This window comes from Marmota marmota, unplaced genomic scaffold (genome assembly GCF_001458135.2).
Source record: "Marmota marmota marmota unplaced genomic scaffold, marMar, whole genome shotgun sequence".
Classification (NCBI taxonomy): Eukaryota; Metazoa; Chordata; class Mammalia; order Rodentia; family Sciuridae; genus Marmota; species Marmota marmota.
Window position 1 is genome coordinate 17711580 of NW_026000093.1, and position 20912 is coordinate 17732491.

At 34.9% G+C, this 20912-nt stretch overlaps 1 protein-coding gene across 10 annotated transcripts in view; it reads left to right on the forward strand.

Moving 5' to 3' along the window:
• The window catches only part of Asph (aspartate beta-hydroxylase), a 214376-nt gene that overhangs the window by 49607 nt on the left and 143857 nt on the right, over positions 1-20912 (forward strand). For 8 of the 10 annotated variants that reach the window (XM_048783014.1, XM_048783020.1, XM_048783013.1 and 5 more), the window contains 2 exons: positions 17740-17832; positions 20550-20624. In XM_048783014.1, the coding sequence (XP_048638971.1) occupies positions 17740-17832; positions 20550-20624 (168 nt within the window). The remainder of the gene's footprint in view (positions 1-17739; positions 17833-20549; positions 20625-20912) is intronic. The other 2 variants (XM_048783017.1, XM_048783019.1) reach the window with 1 other exon arrangement.

Here is a 20912-nt window from a genome sequence, read left to right on the forward strand (position 1 = left end):
TCCCACCACATCCTCTCTCCCCAAGTAACTTGCTTTCTTTTTCTTACAGACGTGGCTGTTTATCTTCTAGCTTCCAAAACACACAAACTCAGACAGATCCTGCAAACCTTTATGTCTTTTCTCATCCTTAGAATCATGGGAAGTTATGCCATTTGATTGATTTTCTTCTAATGAAGTCATGGAGACCCTTAAGGGCACCCTGGGGCTCAGGTTGCCTCTCTTTCCACCTCTGTTTTGTGGGTGGGTGTGACTGCCTCCTCTACCACTTGTAAAACTACCGGAAGAATCTCACTGGACATGTTGTAACAATGAACTTCACCATTGTTCATGCTTTCCTTCCTAAAACAGCTCCTTTAACTTGGAGAATACGTTTTCTTGACACTACTCTTTAACATGGTAATTCAGGGACTCCTTTATGAACTTATTTTCCAAGCATTGTGGATTCTTTCTGTCTTTTCTTCAGTGAGTGGATATAATTGGTTTCAGTTATTAGCTCAGTCTTTTTGTGTTAAAAATACTTAAAAATTGACTATATTTTTTTAAGTTTGGAAAAGGAGCTGACATTGATACTCTGGAATGTTCTATGTTATGTTGCACTTTGATCATTTGTTTTACTTTAAGGATTTATACCAAAACTGGAAATGTTTTGAGTAAAATACTCATTTCTCAGTGTTTCAATAATCTGATGTTTATCTAGTACTTTGGTTTATTCACGATGAAGGTTAATGCTAACTTTTTTATCAGTGTAGCTCTTTTTGACTATCTTAAAAGAGTGGGCGTTGGGAAGGTAGTCTGATTTTTTTACACCCTCACTTTTTAACAGGAAAATTTGGCCTGCCATTGAATAACATGCAGCAGTCAGGAACGGGACATTAGCAGTTCTAGATGTGTATTTTAATGCTTTATGCTGAAATCTTTTGTACATTCACCAATGTTCATGTATTTAAAAGTTAGTATTACAAGAGTAGGTTTGGTTTTTTTATTCTGACATGAACTTTAGTGGGGGAGTGGTCTAATAAAGCATTCCATATTACACAGTTCTATTTTCTAAATTTTTTTGTCTTAATTAGTTATACATGATAGTAGAATGCATTTATGCACTTTGATATATCATACATAAGTGGGGTATAATTTCTCATTCTTCTGATTGTACATGCTGTAGAATCACATCAGTCATATATGTACATAAGATAATAATGTCTGTTTCATTCCACTACCCTTCCTACCCCCATACCCACTCCCCTCCCTTCACTCACCTCTACCTAATTTAGAGTAACTCCATTCTTCCCTAGTGCCCCACCTCATTATTGTGAATTAGCATCCGCATATCAGAGACAACATTTGGTCTTTGGTTTTTTGGGATTGGCTTATTTTGCTTAGCATGATATTCTCCAACTCCATCCATTTACTGGAAAGTGCTATAATTTCATTCTTCTTTAAAGCTGAGTAACATTCCATTGTGTATATATACCACATTTTATTTATCCATTCATCTATTGAAGGGTACCTACGTTGGTTCCATAGTTTAGCTATTGTGATTGAGCTGCTATAAACATTGACATGGCTGTGTCACTGTAGTATGCTGATTTTAAATCCTTTGGATATAAACCGAGGAGTGAAATAGCTGGGTCAGATGGTGGTTCCATTCTGAGTTTTCTGAGGAATCTCCATACTGCTTTCCAGATTCGTTGCACCAGTTTACATTCCCACAAACAACATGAAAAAACAAGCATATGAGATTCTGTTTTTGACAGAGTTTAGGAAAGAATCATATTTTGTCTTTGAAAAATAATTCTTGTATAAATGCACTAGTTAGGTTATCTTTGTATCCTAAGTAATTGGATAGATATAGCCTCAGGAAGCTATTGACCACATGTTTTCTTTTTTTCTTTCTTTTTATGTGTAGTTAGCAGTAAGATATACTCATCCTTTATTTCCAGAGTGGAAATGTGATATTGCAACTTAAGTAAAATTACCATTCTCAAATGTGGTTTTTCATTTGATAGACACAATGTGCTACAGATAAAGAAAGAAGAGATTATATAGGAATAGAGGATAATAGAAACAATATAACAGCAGTATATAAGACAGCACAAAAAACCTCCTGCCAGAGTTGGAGTGTGATTATGGTTTTCAGAAATATGCAGAGTAAGTTCTGCACTTTGCAGCAGGAGTACGCATTAGGGTTTGGGTCTTTCTTTTGACAACACCTTAGGCTTTAACTCTGATTGGCGATGCATGGTGCTGCCATCTTTCCCACCATATGAACAGTGAAGAACATACCTCCCATCTAACATGCCTGAGAAATGGATTGGCAGCTCAGAATTCAGCTGTAGAAATTTAAGATACATGAATATAAAATGGCACTTATGAAACTGAGCAATAATAGAAAAGGAAAATTGAGATTAATTCAATGAGTTTCTGATTACAGCCTGGTTGGAACAGAGTGCACAGGAAGGCATGTGGTACCGATGTTTGTTAGGTCAGAAGTAAACTCATTATTAGAACTTTGATTTGCCAACAGGGAAAGTAGAAGCTATTGTTGTAGAGTGAACTAGTTAATATGTCCCTACATATATTATTATTATTATTATTACATGCTTATGTGATATTTTTAAAGGAAGTGTGAAATGATGGAGAAAAGCAGTGTTTGTTCAAAAACAGTGAAGACTAAATTCTTATTAAAATATGTTGTCTTTTTTTGGAGGGCAGTAGAACTGAGCAGGGAAATAAGGTCCTCAGTCCTCTACCCTGGTGCTTGTAACTGATTATCTGTGGCCCAGGAGGATGGTTCAAAACCTGCGGTGAAATGCCCTTTCCAGTGGTAATTAGGTGTTTCTACAGCCAATAATGTTTAAAGGTCTGAGGCAAATTGTAATGTTGACAAGATCATGAGTTAATTAGATTGCATTTATCTGCTTTAGATAATGAGAATGAAGCTCTACAGTGACACATAAATGATACTTGGAGTTCCTTTTTATTATTTATTGGAGTTCCTTTTTATTAACTTTAAGGATGCATTTAAGTGATTATTTTCATAAAGGCATTGATTTTAACTTTTATAGGTGCTTATTCTTTAATTCTTTCAATGTTTTCTCTTTATAACCTATGTTCATCTTATAAATACCAACAGAAGGACCTGGTGGGGTAGCCAAGAGAAAAGCTAAGGCTAAAGGTATTTCTGTTTCTGAATTAGCCTTGAGTGAATCAAGTTTAGTGCTTGAAGATGCATGAGATTTTGGATATGTTATGAAAATGCTGCTACTAATGCAAAATAATATTGCTTTTTGGTTTTGGGTGCACCTTAGAAGTAGTTTCTTTAAAGACTTCATAGAAGAATTTCTACATTGAACCTATAATTTTAATTAATTTTCTTTTGTATTATCAAACCTTCCTAACAGTCTTTAAGAACATATAAAGAATTATACTACATTTGTCAAGATTATTTATATTTAATCTATGTGTACACATCCTGCTACCTAAAACCATTCTTGGTGTAACTTTTTGAATTAGTGCTGTAAAAAAAGATAACCATCAGTGATTGATTTCACTGTCTTACAGCACAAGGAAAAAAACTAAGGTGATCAAATGTGTACTTTCTAGTTAAATGAATATTGAGGTTTATAATCTGGAGCCCTGCATCATGTTGATACAGAAATTGTTATTTGATATTCTAATTAATTAAAAATTGCTATATCTGTCAACCATTCTATGTGGGCTAACAGTTTAGTATTACAGCCTTACTTTATATCCTTACAAGTGTTCTTATTCACATGTAAGCATTTATTTTCTCCAGTGAGAAGGATATGGCAGGGGGCGGGGGGATGTACATGAGTTTCTTTATGAATTTGTGAAAGTGTTCTTTGTTGTTTTTCTGGGTTTGGGGATTTGTGTTTCCATTTTAAGAAATTTAAGTTTTAACCTTGTATCCCACCAGAATAATTCGCCCAAAGGAAACAGAATTTTTACCATTTTATTTATGAATAAGTGATAATGAAATACATGTCCAAAAAATATAGTTTTACTTTTTGACCTACAACGGCAAATTAAACCTTAAACATTTGGTTTTTTGAAAACAGTATGTAGCATAAGAGCTGATAGCATTGCAGAGCATTTAACTATGTTGCAATGTCATTTTCTACATTATTCTATAAGCAACATTGAGTAGAATGACAGCTTGGGTGATTCTATGTGAATGGCATTCTGTATTCTCACAGGAGTTTCTTGGGATTGTCAGGAAGAATGGAAGAATTTCCTGGTTGCTTACCAGGAAATTTCAAGATTGTTTATATTTAATCTACATGTACACATGTAAGCAACAAGGAAATTCAACTAATGGAGAAACTGTACATGATATTTTTGTTGGTCAATCAAAATTTTATTAGGCTGTCTAGAAAGATATAGCAACAGAAGTATCTTTTGTAAGCACTTCAAATCTAGAGCTCATTTTGGATAACCTTTTGTGCTATGTGAGTTTTAGAGTTTTGATGGGCAAATACGTTTTCCACATTTTATCAGATTAAAGAGACATTTTATTTTCTTTGTTACTGCTTAAATGGTACATTATGTAGTAAACATCTTTTGATTTCCTGGTGAGAGAGCAAGAAGGTTAAATTTGAAGATATGTTAACTGCTCTATTAAACTCTGTGTAAAGCAAATCAAAAGCAGTACCTTATAGGAGATTTGGTATTGTGCATTCATTGAAATTGCTCTCTCTTCCGAATGAACATGGAAGACATGTATGTTGGCTTGAGTGGTGCTTCATCAATTAACAGGGAAACATACTTAAAGGAATACTGCTTTCAAAATGTTGATGATACCCAAAAATGTAATTGAAGTTGTCATTTGATATACTTCAGATGATTTTAAAATTTCATATGTATGTAATTTTTTTTCCTTTCTTAACTAAGACTATTATATGGTATTTAACTTATTTGTGCATAACTTTCTCAAGGATTACATACAGTTATTTTAAGGACATCAAGTTTTGTTCAAGCTGAGAATTCTTAATTATCTTTGTACAAACACAAGTTATGGAAAGTTTGATCTTACATTATCAGTGTTCCTTTACTTATGTCACAATAGTAACGAAGTGTGTGTTAACCCTTTGTGTCCAGTTCTGCCCTTACAAATGGACTCACTTGAATAATATTGCATGTTAACTTTAGGACAAGTCAAACCGTATTCCATGCTGAAAAAATATGATGGCAAATTTCTAGCATTTCATTTAAAATTGATATTTTATAGAAATTTACATCTATTTTTAGCCAACTTAAAAACTACTGAATTACAGTAGCTTTTTTTTTTTTGAATGAGCATTTCTTGTGCGTGGGGACAAGTGGCTGTTCTATGGATTAAGGGATGATGCCATCAGTAAACATTTTTTCCTTTGATTGGAAAACCTGAAAGTTAAAGAACCCATTAAAGAAGAACTCAAGAAGGAAAAAGAGAAATCTGTATCCAGGAAGGAGACTGAAGAGAGGAAAAAGGGGAAGAAAGAGAAGGAGGATGACCGGAAGGATAAGAAAATTGCTGATACGGATGTATCTAGAAAAGAGTCTCCTAAGAGTCGAAAGGATAAAGAAAAGGAGAAAGTGGACCTAGATAATAAAAGTGCTAAAACCAAGGAAAATAGGAAAAAAGCCAACATGAAAGATATCTCTAGCAGAGCAGCATCCAGAGACAAAGATGACAGAAAGGAAAGTAAAAGTTCTGCCAGGCATGCAAAAGAAAATAACCAGAGGAGGAAGAACTAAGGCTCCGCCATCCTCCTCCCAGGATGTAGGTGATGTTCTCCATTGTGATTGGCTGCTATGGGGCATAGACACTTTAGTACTGCTCAGGTTGGAAAGATGTGTACACTAGCCATGAATGTATTTCTTGGTGCTCAATAAGTTCTTCGAAATTTAAACATAGTGTGTTGCACTTTGAAATTTTAAAAACTCAAAGCTTCTAAGATGTTATAAAATATCTAATAAGTTCTACTTTTGTTGATCATGTCTTCAGAGAAATGTATATGGGCAATATGAATTGTGATAGATTTATTAATGTTAAATACTTTGATGGAGTTAAGTAAGATTATAAGATGTTCTGTGCAGTGACGTAACTTTTGAGTGTAAGTGCTCAGCTAGTGAGTGCTTTCTCTGTTTTCCCTTTGCTTTCTTCTCTCTCCTTCTTGCTTCCCTGTTTCTCTTTCGAATACTTCTACCCTCCACTCTCTTCCTGTAACCCAGCTCTTTTGTGGGTATCTCCCCAGGCTCAGGGGCACTTCCCTTCCCAGGTCCTCCCTTCTCCTTCCTCAGGCTCTTCCCAGATCTTTCTTTCCCATCTCCCCACTTCCCATTTTCAAACCTCTCTCTCCTAGTCTTTTCCTATCTTTCATACCCCCTTCCTCACCTCTGACTGCCCCTTCATTTCTTATCCCTGCTCAACCACCTCACTCTTTCTTCCCTGTTCCCACAGCTCCCTCTGCTGTCATCCCACAAATGTTCAGTGTTTACCCCATGCCTGATGCACCATTCTGTGAACTCTGGAAAGAGTCATGAATCAGAGAATTTTAGATAGAAGAGCAATTTAGAAGGTTTTTATGATACCTTCATAGACTTAGAATAGATAGAAAAAGGCTTTAATCCTTTCACATTTGATATCCTTTTACAGCACCTTTTTCAAGTATTTTGGTTGAATAACAGATATTTTTCTTATTCGATTGTATCATAATTGTTTACCGTTTCTAAAAATTTGAAATTTGAGACCAGAATTTAGTCCATCAGAAGACATTTAAATAAAATGAAATTTTATTAAGAAATGCGTTTCTGTGAATGGTGTGTATTATTATGTGCATGAAGTTTCAAATTTCCAATTTTGATTACTGCTTCAAAAAAGTAACTTGATATTGGAATCAAAAGCACTATTGAAAAGATCTTTCTTCTCTTTTGTCTATGAAAAGCTTAAAAGTAAATGTTTTTGGCTTAATTAAAGATATTTCAAATTAGAAATGAGCAAACTTAAGTAAAAGTATATCCAAAATTATTGTGGGCCCTTTTCTTATATGCCAGCAGGATTACTTTCTTATAGTTGAATATTTAGCCATGTAGTTGACAGAATTTCTAACTTACATAACAGAATTACATAGCAAAGGGGAAATCCTGGAAAATAATCCAATATCTTTATCTAATCCAATCCTGTTTTTTTCCTTGGGTAAAAACTAAGGCCCAAGGAAATTGTAATATGTGATAAGTGGCATTTCATTTGTTGATTAGCCAGGATTTTGCTGCTGTTTTTATAGAATACCAGAAAACAGTAAACCAAAAAGGGAATGTTATGGGTCCATTGGTTACCAAACAAAGGACCTTGGCTTTGGATGAGGAGATCCCTAGTCCTAATCTGTAATCAGAGCTCTATTTATTTCTATTTTTTTTTCTCAAATTCTGGCCTTTCTGGTTTGTCATGACTTTATTCCACATGGAGATACTTGATGAACAAGAGAGCTAGACCCCCCAGACCCGAAATGCATGTTTCTGGTTTCCTGGGATGGATAGGGCCAAAAGTCCCTGTAAGAATACCATCTGGCCTGGTTACGTCTGGTGACCATCTGTGATTGTTCTTTTAAACAGAAACTATTTTTGCAGTTAATCTTCCCAGGCTTGGTGCTGTGCACAAAGCTTAGGGCTGGGGATTGAGTGGATACCACCCAAGCTGCTTGACATATTCCCTGTAGGAAAGGTGGCTTCTGGGAAAAGAGGAGGGAAGTTCCATCTGAGAACTGGACAGAAAAAGAAGCAAAACGGATAATGCACCACATATAAAGGTTGCAAGAGTTTCAAATTGTATTCTGATGCTAAATCTTGCAGCAGAGATAAATGGATTTTAAAAATTTATATGAAAAATTTTAAATGATTATAAGTGATTTTTTTTCTGCAAGTAATTTTTTTTCCTCCCTTACTGAAGGGTAGAAAATTATTGCATTTGAGGTCAAATTAAAATTGAGGACATTTTAATAATTTTTACCTTAGTTCTAGAAGTTCAATGGCAATGGGGCAGAAAGTACATAAATGTTAAATTCTGGGCAAAGAAGTGAAAAAATTTTAGAATAACTTGAGCAGTAGAAGCATACAACTGCTATCTGTTGCTGTTTAGTGCTTTGAAATGCTTTATTTATCTCATTTTTTTCTTTAAACATTAGCTCAAGGAGTGAAATAGCTCATATCTGACATCAGATTGTTGAAGAAATAATATTTTCACAATATCTTGAACAAATCCCACTCCTCCCCAAAGAATTGAAACATCTCTAAACGATTAAACATTGTTTCAGGAGTGTTTGTAAACTGGGACTTAATTTATTTTCTTTCTCTTTTCTTTAGTAAAAAGGCTTAAACTGATTAAAAAACAAACAAACAAACAAACAAAAAAAACCAAAATCAGGGATTGAATCCAGGGGTGCTTAACCACTGAGCCATATCTCCACCCCTTTTTTATTTTTAGTATTGAGACAAAGTCTCGCTAAGTTGCTTAAGGCCTCACTAAATTGTTGAGGCTGGCTTTGAACTTGGGATCCTCCTGCCACGGCCTCTGGAGCCAGCTTCATCTGAATTTTATTGAAGTTGAGGTCTTACTTTATCCAACTGCCTTGGCAATTCTGGTTCAATTATAAAACTTAGTTCAGGACAAGCTTTGGTCTCAGTTAAGGATAAAATTATATTTGCATTATTGATTTTTTTCAGTCCTTTGTTTAGTAGGTAACTTTTTCCGTCCCCCCCACCCCTTCATATTGGCATCAGAGTAATTTAAACCAGAAACATTACCCTCTAAAAATAAATCTAGATTGGGCCTGGGGATATAGCTCAGTTGGTAGAGTGCTTGCTTTACGTGCACAAGGCCCTGGATTAAATCCCCAGCACCAACAAATAAAGAAATAAATCAAACTAAAAACAGGAATTAAAATTTCATGATTCTAAGCAGCTAGGAATCAGAAGTTTGAGGAAGCAACTAAAAAATGAAAATTAAATGCTAAGAATGTAAATTTTTCTTATATCCCTAACAAAATTTGTTTTAAATTGCTCTATATCATACTTAGAATTTTTAAAAAATGTGACATAATTGGCATACTTTCTCTTAAGCTCTGTGTGGTAGTATTTTACATTTGAGTAATACATCACCCTAAAAAGATGGTTAGTTTTACAAAAATATTTGAGGGTCTTTTATTTCCCCCCAGGTATCTTTGTTTAATTGGTAATATTTAGTTACTTTCTTTGGAAGCTCTTGCATCATCATTGAGTTGTTTTCATTTGTTAGAACATTTGATTCCTGGGTTTTATCTGGGTTTTGATGGTTAATTTTCATTATTTTTAACATCACTTTTAACGTTTTGAAATCTTTATTTATTTAAATAAGATTTTCAGTTTTACTCTGAGTCATTTGCATTTTATGTAGATGATCCTCTTGATATTTCTCAGTGAGGAAGAGACTGGTTAAAAAAAAAAAAATGGAAAAAAAAATCCAGTATGCATCATTACTTGAGTTAACCTAGAAGGGCTACTTGAGTTAAATCTAAAAGTGCTTGGTTCATAGAGAATACTTTATCTCATTATGACCTGCCATTTTCTAACCATGCCATTTTCTAACTTCAGCAGTTCTCATAATGATCTCTTGGATAATGTGCACTCCCTAAGTGGACTTCCATTGACACAGAGAAAAGGAATGAACAAGTACGATTTTTGATTTTAAATGTTTTAAGTTAACTGTACAGTAGTCATTTTCTATGAAAGGGGTCTGGTAACTTGGGCTATGTCTTCTAACTTTGGTTCCTCTTTCCTTTGTTCTCAACTATTTTTTCTCCTGCTGGTGCCCAATGGTAAAAATTCTCAAGATTGATTACTTTGGTTATTTCACTGTAAAGTATCTCTTGGAAATGATTGTTTTCCTCATTTGTAAGGCGAAGATAATTTGTCCTGGTCTCAAGGAGGTTGTGAGAACTGTCTGATAACTGTATATACCTAAGCAGCTGGCTCATTATTGGGCACTCAGTTCCCCTTTACTTGGGTAAAATAATAACAGAACCAAGATGTCTCAGTCAGCACTTTAAAATTTGGAAGCACTAGAGCAATGATTCCTGTTCATACTGTTGTCAACAAGTTTTAAGACAAATGACTGAGTTCTTTACCCTTTGTAATGAATGTATCTTTGTAAAAGGGGTCAACTGGATGTGAATTTCTTCTGTTGAGATTGAGAGAACAAATGAACGTAATCATAAATGTTACCTGTGTAACATAAGAATGGTTAGTTCTCGGGTTGTTGTGGAGCTCAGTGACACAGTGCTTGCCTATCATGTATAAGGCTCTGGGTTTTATTTCCAGCACTGAGGGGTGGGGTGTAGAAGACTGCTTATTTCTTTAGATGATACTGCCACAACATGAAAACACAGGACATGGAATGTACAAGGTAGAAAAAAGAAGTAAGTTATACCCTTAAGTCTGTGGTAAAATGGAGAGAACTTTGATAGTATAATTGTGAAACTTTTAACTTTATTTTGTACTTAGAACATTTTTTTTTTCTGTATAAACAACATTATGGTCCTTGAGATTTTTTTCCTATTGCATTGTACAAAACCCTACTTAACCCTTATTTCCAGTTTTGAAGTCTCAGTGTTACTATATTTCTATCAAAAAGGCATTCATCATTCTTCCTCAGGAGAAATATTTACTTTTGAGTATTGTCCAGAATTCTTTGGGTTCGATGAATTAAATCCACTCAAATTTGCTTACATGGACAGAAAATATTTGTTGGCTCTAATAATTTTAAAGCTCAGGGTAGGCTTTTTGTTTTGTTTTATTTTGTTTATGTTTGCTTGTTTTTGTTATTTTGGGTCTGGTTGTTCAAATAATGGTCTGAGCTTCTCTGTCCATTTCTGGACTCTCCAGGAATGTCAGCTTCCTTCTCAGGCAAAGACTCATATGCTTTTGGTAGCCCCAATTTTTATTTTGGGGACAGGGATTGGGAAATCTATGGTTGTGATGTCGAGGTGTTGTTGAATATGCACTGTTAAAATGTTGAGTGAGGGAAAACTGGTTCTCCAAAAGAAAATTAATATTCTTCTACCAAAAGAAGGAGGGATAAGTATGGGACTGGCCAACAAGGAAATATTTATATGCCACTCTTTTTTGATGCTAAAATCAGTAGATTATGGAGTTTCTCTCCCCTTTCTTCTTTTCCCAATTCTACTTTTACCCCTGTCCAGATACAGAAGGTTTAGTGGGATGGGCAAGAATGGACATTTCAGAATAAGAGAGCCCATCCTGATACTTTGTCAACAATAATTTTAGACCAACTGAAATAATATATAAGAATATTGACTTAATGAAAAATGCAACCATTTAGTTACTGGGCAAATTAGGCTTAGTTTGTTAAACTCTTTCCATTTTGTCCTGTTTTAGCTAAAGAGAAAAATTTTGTTCTTAGGAAATTAAAGGATGAGTATTGTATGGCAGAATCATAAAGGTTATTTCCACAGAAATCTTATTTGGATAAATATGAAAAAAATAGTAATAATCTTTCATCTCCTATCTTTCATTTGCTTAAGGATACAACACAATCACATTTACTAGATTTTTTATTATTGGTTTGGCTATAATTTTTACATAGAAATCAATTTCTGTGAAAGTTTCCATTTTTAATCCCTACCAAACAGAATCCATACATTTCTTTTTTTGTTGCTCTCTTTTCATATAATTTGATTTCACTTTATACTTATATTTATTAATCCATGTTAAGTCAGGTGTGCACATACCATAGAAGTCTGCCTTTCACTTGCATCTTCCTTGACTTAAACGTGATTTCTCTGATATTTTAAGAGATTAGAGGAAGAAGACCTATACTTAAAGCTTTTGTGTTGTATTTGATAATAATATAAAATAACCACATGCTGTATCTTTATTTCCCATTTATTGACTCCTTCAAACACATATTCCTGGACATCCCAGTGTTCCCTGTGTTCCCCTCCTCTGTGTGGCAGGACACCCTCTGCCTCTCCTGAGGGACCCAACCCAGCCATCACCTCCTCCTGGTGTCTGTTCTATCCAGGTAGCTGGACTCTTCCTGCTCCATTTATCATGCTGATCACCCTGTTGCATCCTTGTGCTTTCCTGCCAGACCAGGACTTCAGGATCTATCCTTAGTAACTGATAATAAATGGCATTCGACGTTTGTTTATAGAATGGTGAATATACAAACCAGATCATCGAAAAATATTTTAGATCTGTCTTAGAATGTTTTTGAAGACTATTAGAAAGAAGAAAAAATTATTACTATTATTATTTTTTTGTAAAGGAAAGCCCAGAAGATTCTCCAGCAATGCAGTAAGTTTTAACTGTCTTAGAAGTTGTTCATAACTGTGTTCATGTTGCCCTGTATATGCTTGCAAGAAGAGGGGAGGCAAGTAAATTTGATCCTTTAGAAGATGTAAAGGAAAAAATAAATCAATGCAAAAATGTTCACTTACTGGATTTAATGAGCTCAGTCCTGAAAACTATATTATGGTAGTATTTTACTCCCTTTCTGTATTTGTGGAAGTCAACATGGTAGTAGTTGTAAATTGCTTGAGGTGGGATTCAGAGATACCCAGTTGGTTCAGGTATCTGAAGTTATAGGCACTATGTTATGTTGTGTGTCCTATAAGTGTGTTTTGCATGATGGTAAAGTGAGCCCCTTCCTTCCAGTCTTTATGCAGTCCCTTTTTGGGCACCTGAAACCAGACTCTTGGATGCTTTTATTGGTATTTAATTTGTGATTTACATCATCCTCTTTCTGAAATCTGTCTGATTATCTTGATTCATATAAAGATACTTTGAAGCTGGTATGGTTCTTATTTATATCACGGGACAGCTTTTAGATTCTGGTAGTCATATTTTTGATACGTTTTGGGACTGCTGTTAGTATACTTATTAAGATCCATGTTCACTGATTATACAAGCCACTAACAACAAGAAGGATTAGTAACAATTAGTATGTGTGCCTTTCCAGTGTATTGATTTCCCAGAATATTTGCCAAGTTTCATGTACCTGTTGGCCTTATTCTTGAGGTATGTTACTTTATACTGTTAGATTACTGGCATATGAAGCAGTAGTAGTTCTGAGGACTTACTCTTTATAAATCACAATAGCTGGAGTAACCTGGATGGGAAAGTCCAAAATTTGCATTAGTTGGTGTGCACCATTAGATTAGTAAGCCAAAGGTTGATAAACTAATTCTTACAAAAAATCTTAGCTTTTTATTGGATAGATATATGAAATTGGTGAAGCAAAACACTACTTATAATTCCCACATTTAATTGATAGAGCTGTTTGCATAAAAAGTCAACCTTCTGTATCTAAGAGGGTCCACCTACTCAGTCACCACTTCTATAGATTCAGTAAACGATGGCTCAAAAATATTTGGACAGTGCACATTTTGTTGAACATGTACAGACATTTGTCATTATTACTTAAACAAATACAGTATAACAACTATATATATGATATTTCCATTACATTCAGTATTGTGATTAATCTGGAGTTGATTGAAAGTATATGCATAGGCTATTTGCAAATACTATGCCATTTTATATAAGGGATTTGAGAATCTGCAGATTTTGTTATATTTGGGAGTCTTAGAATCGTTTCTCCATGGACACTGAGGGATGACTGTGATTCTTAAGAGAAGTGTTCACTCAGTGACCTAGTGTCCCAGGGCATTCCTTTCTGGTGCTCACATCCTGGCTGACTTCTGTCCTGTCACATTGGTCACCTTGTTCCCCACATAAAGAACTTACCTAGCTGAAGCATTTTTGTTTTGCTTTTCCCTTTATCTGGAGAATTCTCCAGTGTCATGGTCATGGCTGCATTCCTGATTTCTTTCAGAAGTTTGTTGAGATGTTCTCTGTGAGCCATTTCCTTGCCCATTAATATAAATAGACCCTCCTTCTTTCCTAATGTCTGGTCCTCTCTGCACTGGTCTTCCTTATACCATTTATCCCAACCAATAGGCTCTAAACAGTTCATATGTTTGTTTTTTTTAATGTTTTTAGTTGCTCCTTCACCCTGAAGGTAGGTGTATCTTGTATGTTCATTTACTATAGAATAGTACCTTGCATTAAATAGGTGTGAAATAAATGCTTGTTGAATAATGAATGCAATATGCAGTTTAGTAAGTTTGCAATTATCACATATATGGAAAGGATTATATTTGTTCATTTTTCATTCTGTTCAGATAGAATTGGGCAATAGTGAATAAAGTTAGCAAATACTGAGTCAGGGTAAATTTTTTTTTTATTTAAATTTTTTTTTTTAAATTTTTTTTTTGTGGTTGTAGATGGACAGAATTCCTTTAGTACTTGTTTATTTTTATGTGGTGCTGAGGATCGAACCCAGGGCCTTACATAAGCTAGGCAAGTGCTCTGCCACTGAACTAAAGCCCCAGCCTGAGTCAGGGTAATTTTATTGGTTGATCAAGATTGCTGTGAATGATTTAAACTGCTAACTTCATTTTTTTAAATTGCTTCTTCCATTTTTAATTAAAATTGGAGGGATAATTATGTAGTTACTCAGTGCAAAACCTTAAGAATCTCCTAATTTATCTGGTGAGCTTACAGAACTAAAACAAAGTATGTTGTAAAGGAATTGATTCATTTTCTAAATCATGCCATGTCTGCTGAGGTGGACTCACAACATAATGACCATCAGGCCACTGTGGACACTCAGTCCCTCTTGCCGGCTTAGGCATGGAAGTGGGTCCTGTTGGACTGTTATATCTGAAACAGAAGATTTCTGGGAACATCTTGCAAAGATCTCCTCAAATCTAGAGAGAAGCAGAGTGAGATGTGATGCTTTTGCTTCTGAAGGTCGTCCTGTCTCCATGGAGCCTGCAGCTGGGAGCCCTGATTGCCGGTCAGCGGATGAAGCCTGGGCTGAGATCTAGCCAGCCTGCCTCTGCCCTTGCTACATTAGACAATAAATCTCCTTGCTCAAGCCATCGTGAGTTGCTGTTTTGTTTTATGCACCCTGGGAACGTGAAAACTGATACCTCTTATGTCGTAATGTGATTTTGAATATTTATTACAGTGCTACACCCTGGCCATTTGTACTTCCTAATAAATCCATCTTAAAAAACCTTTTCTTTGACTCTTGAATTGATCTTACATGTTACTTATGTTTCTTATTTAATTTTGCCTCAAGTCTTGGGAAACAAAGGAGTCTGGGTGGCAAACAAAGATGGGAACAGGAGCATAAAAACTGGTAGGGCTAATTCTTTTATATGGGTTATTAAAGCATTTCTAGTATAGAATGTATTTTTGTTAAATTTTAAAAGTTGATAAAGGCCCGTGGAAGGAGATGTATAAACACTATCGTTAGCTTCTATGGAGTTCACAGTGTTGTTTGTTTTGTTCTAGTTTCACCTCTAGAAGGAACTGTGACCAGGTATTAATACGTTTATAATTCAGCTACTACTTGGGCCAGAAGAGAGAACTACATAGTATTTTCTTCCTGTTAATATGCTTTGTTTCTTCTTGTTATGTTTTTCATGTTTTACCATTTTTAATTTTAAAGACAAATAATTCCCATTTGAGTTCATTTTGTCACATTATCTCAGAACACCCATGAAAAGTAAGTCGAGCAATGAATATATCACTTGTGGGAACTTTAAAATAATATTTGAATATTTATTATGTTTGCAGAACTGAAAATTTGGGACTTAATGGGTTAAAGAAAGCTGACTCTTAGGGACATTGTGTATTTGAATATTGGTGTACTCCTATTTTCACATTTTCAGCATTAGAATTTATTTTCAAATGAAACCTTTCCCCAAATCCAATAAGAATGGGGGTTTCATTTTAAATCTTTATTATCTTTGCTTATTGCACCCATGGAGTATACTCTGAAAGCTCTCTACATATGGGTTAGCCAAGGAGGACACTAATTCTTCATCCAAACTAAGGTACTTTTGAGAGTGAAATAATATTCCAGGACAACAGACACAAACTAGGACTGTCCAAGGCTGCGTAGGGCTCTGGTACTGAAATAGGAGAGACTGGGCAGAAGTATGAATAACTGGCAAATACAGATAGAATGACATGAATCCCCTTGACCATCTCTACAGCCCTTGGCCACTCTCGTGCAGCCAAGGAACTCTGGCCTTGCAGAGAACCTCTGAAGTCATTCGGGTAAATAGAATAGGTCCCACTGAGTGTGCTCAGCTCTTTGGCAAGTGTTTTTAGAGCAGTTGCTCTGTGCAAGGTCTTAGCCAACATGCTGAGATTACAGAGATTAATTACAGGATTCTAAAGATTCCTAAGCTTTTCTCCATTCATGCAGCAAAACTTGGCAATGAATAGTGGCATGCCTGTCCCATTCACGATTGAGGGATACAAGAATGGGTTATTCAAATGGGAAAGGACAGAGCAGTTTTCAGCCCTATATTTACATTTGAAATGTGATGTATTTAAGAAGCCTTTCTCTCTCTCCCTTACTCTCAGAAATTGAACCATGCTAAGGACTTGTGGGTTGGTGTGTATGATCTCTTTAGAATCTATTTGATCGATATCTTTACACTTAAACATAGAACACAACTGGATGCACTGGTGTTTGTTAATAGCATTAGGTTTTGTGTGGATGAAGTGTTGGAAATAAGTGAGCAGAGAAAATGTAGATAATTTGGTAGGTCATGACTATCCCTGCCTCAGTGTCTCCTGAAGATTTGGGAAGAGAAAACTAGCAGTGTGTTTTCATCAATGAGAAAAATGAGATGTATAGTAGGGAAGAGTAAGGAAAAATGCAAAGAATAAAGAAGAGTACAAGACATTGAAATATACGAATTCTCCAGACTGTAATAGTCCATGACGTTAAATGCTGTACAAAGGTGCATATGTTCATGAAACACATCTGAACACTGTCTGGACCCTTTCACTGACCATCACTGCTACACGGGGAACTCCTAGGGAGCACGTCTTGGCACAAGATTTAATAGAATCAGACTCTTGGATCCAGTTATTTTTCTAAGTCGTTGTGCTTAATCGAGGATATAATGTTCTACATGGAAAATATCAAAGAACTAACACAGTAGTTATTAGATTGGCATTGACTTTAAAATCAATTTCCATCTTAATTTACCCTGATGCTTTATTTTTTTAGAAATTACTTTTAAAAATGAACTTTTTTCCATCTACTTTAGCTATTATAAATAATACGATTTCTTGTAGGTAGAATTATAAACAGTGGGTGATGTATGGTTTCCCCCTACTTTTTACTATTTGTAGTTTTTTTTAGATAAGTAAATAATTACATGTGAATTAAAATAAGGAGTATACACGAATAACCAAAAGTTCATGTTCGTTGTGTGTCCCACTGCTGATTTTTGAGCTCAGGTCTTAGGAAATAATTAGTCACTTATGAACCCAAGAGGAGCTTAGACTCAAGCAGGACTTTTCTTGGCAAGTTCAGATATGGCTGTGTATTTTAAACTTTTGTGAATGATTAAACAATAATTTTTGTTTTATCTTTTTTTTTTAAACAAAAGGCTAACTTAGAGATAGTAAAAGCCCATATGAAGTTAAAGAGCAAACCATCTCCTCCTTCAATTTTTAACCATGTAATATTGGAAAACTAGGAATTACTTGCACAATTGATTAAATGCTTAAGAGTATTGTTTTTCCTGGTTTAACATGACACAAAGATCAAGAAATTTAAGTTAATTTTGTGAATAAAAAATGCAGGACTTAAAGAAAGATCTGCTTCCGAGCCGATTTTCCCACCAGAGGAGGCTGAGCCACATGCTGAGCCGGAGGAGCAGGCTCCTGAGGGAACAGGTAAGTGGTCCTGGAGGTCTCAGAAGGATGTACTTAGCCTGTCAGGCATCTTTGCTTGCAGTTCACAGAAACTTATTTTGTCCACAGTTGGTTTCACATGTTTATAGAATAGTGAACTATTTTTCTTCTTTCTGAAATCTTATAATAAACTTTTTTTTAATACTAAAATTTTTGAACAGGAGAATTTTAATTTTTGAGACAAAGAATCTATGGCACAGTTATTTATTGCCTGAGATTATAGTTAGGAAGCAACTTATTTTTCCTTAATTCCAATTCTAGAATTATTATACCATATTACACTGAAAGTAAAAATAGACATGTATTATATACAAATGTTATCATTTGCCACATAATTTAATTAAGTAATAAGTAATTTAGAAAGTCTTTCTTCTGTGAGGATCTCCTGTCTGCATCAAAGGAATTCCCAGACTTCCTTATGATAATCTGTGGAATCTGTTTTGTATTCACAGATTCATGGATCAGTTCAAGTTATTTCTGTAGTCACTGAAGAGACAATGATCCATAGGTTGAGAACTCTTGAAATATTTAATAATAAATTAGTAAATGCAGTTTTAATCCATTGCTATCATTTCTTGTTTATGACATTTTTATGAAGTACTGTTTAGCTTCTGCACTTTTTTCCATTTATGCAGAATGCAAAGAAATTTGGTTTCACTCTGCCATCTATTGGAAGTGTTAGGAATGACATTGTATTTACTGGCATCTTAGATTTTTAAATTCAAACAGTACTGATGAATACTATTTGATTTTCCTTCTTTACTTTTAAGATTAATATGTATGTTGCTCTAAATTTTATTATTTCTTCAGCCCATAATGCTATAAGAATTCACTGTATCCCTCCTATTAAGTCTTATAATTAGACGTGTATTTGGATTTAGCATCTCAAATTTTACTTTGTAGTAAATAAATTTATAATTTAAAAACCTTGGTTTTTAAGGCTAGTACCTACCTCAAATGTTATGCCATTTTTCTTTCCACTCTTTTTAATTTTTGTTACTTTCACCATGAATTGTAATTAAATTCCATAATCCATTGGTTTATTATTAGCCCATATCCTTCTCAACTTTATATTTGTTTTAAATGTGGCCTTCTCAACCTTCCTGTTACTCTGTCCTTGATTTTTCTTTTTTATCTGACTCCATCCACCTATTTGATAAGCCTAGTTATATAACTCATAAAAATTTGATGAAATAAAGCCCTTAAGCCCTTCTTGACCCCGCCTCTGCCATCTAATCTCTTCACCATAAGAGCTAGATTTTGAAAGAAAACTCTACAATTGCTTTTTCATTTTATTTTTTTCATTCGTTCTTTAACCCATTGTAGTCTGGCCTCTGCCTGTACTAACTGTCTCCATTGGAGAACAAGCACATTTACAAAATTATGGAAAAATGAAAGAGTATGGTATACTTACCAAGTTCAAAGCTATTGCTGGTAGCCAGCAATTCTGGAAAAGTGTGTGATGGCCCAGTTGTGGAGCTCTCATATCCTGTTCCATGGCTTAGATTTTCACTTGGTGGATCAGCACAAGCCATTAAAGGATTATGCAGAGATGTAGAGTGCCCAGGCTACACTTCTGGCAATTCATACTGAGTGTACTTTGGCTGCTGTCCTCAGCAGTTGTGAAACTGGGAACCTAGTTAGGAAGCTGTGGGAGATGATGATGGAAGAATGAAGATTGGAGACTTTTCTAAATTGTTCCAGAATGCACATAAAGATGGTTTGTGAGATATAAATATCTCAAAAAATGTAAGACACTGCAATGCTTTAGAAGTGCTTTCATTGAGCAATTAGCAGATACTGTATTAAAACTTGTCCCCTGCTTGAAATTCTAGATTAATTTACCCTAATTTTGTCACTGAGGATTAGCCTTTTGACATTAACTAATGTCATCGGCATTATTTCATAAGACAACATTTATGATATTAAGACCAAGCCTAGTGTTACTTTTATTCTCTGAACAAAGATTGTTTCACTGAAAATTGGACGACATGTCGATGTAATCATAGTTTCTTATACGTTGTGTGGTGTTGCAGTAAACCTGATAATACAATAAGCACCACAATGTTGTCAGAATGCCACTATGCATGTTCACGTTTATTTGAATCTATGGAGATCTATGTGTCATGTTGTGTCCAAAGCTGGAAGGACCATCAGTTATAATGTCAGGCTATCTACTCTCACTTCCAGAATTCTGGGGGTCATCAGCCCTCTTCTCTGGGTTCTCATTCAGCAAGGCTTCCCTTTCTCCCGTCAGAGAACACTGTGCACTGATCTGTATTGATTTTTGTCTTCCACATGTTTTTCCTTATTTTCCAGGACTTTCCTTAATGAATTCCCTGCCCTTCTCACTTTATTCTGTCATTGGCCTGGCCTTCACTAATTACAAACAACTCATTTTGATTTGTGAGGCTTTTTTCAAAATAAAAACCCTACCTAAATTAGTTTTCTGTCTTTAAAAGCCCTGTTAAAGCTTGTAACACTTATATCCATTAACAAAATAAAACCAGTTTTAATTATCTACCATGTTTCCCAACATAGGGGAAAAAAAGTAGTAAATGGATATGGGAAAAAATGCACAGTTGCTGAGCCAGATGTAGCCATTTTAATACATAATGCACAAATGCCATATTTGGGTGCTGAGTTCCCTATTGATGTTTGAATATTGTCCACTTAGTGATGTCTTGTAATTATTTTAGAACCCCAGAATATTGAAGATGAAGTAAGAGAACAAATTCAGTCCCTTCTCCACGAAACGGTACATACAGAACATGGTATGGATTAATGTCTATTGTTTTGTCATGAGTTATGAAAATGATGTTTACATAAGCTTATTTACATATTGAGATTTAAAAGTTATTTGTACCTTAGGTTTTTTTAAATCTTTTATTCCAAGTTACTAGAGAATAGGTATTATTTTTAAATAGGACTAGACATGTTTTACCATACTTTACTATGAGGGAGTTTGTTGCAGGTATCTGATAAAGAATGTGTGTTGATAAGTGAGGATAAGCAAGCTGAGACCATGGTCCTTCAAAAATAGATTGGAAGAAGAGTGGAGG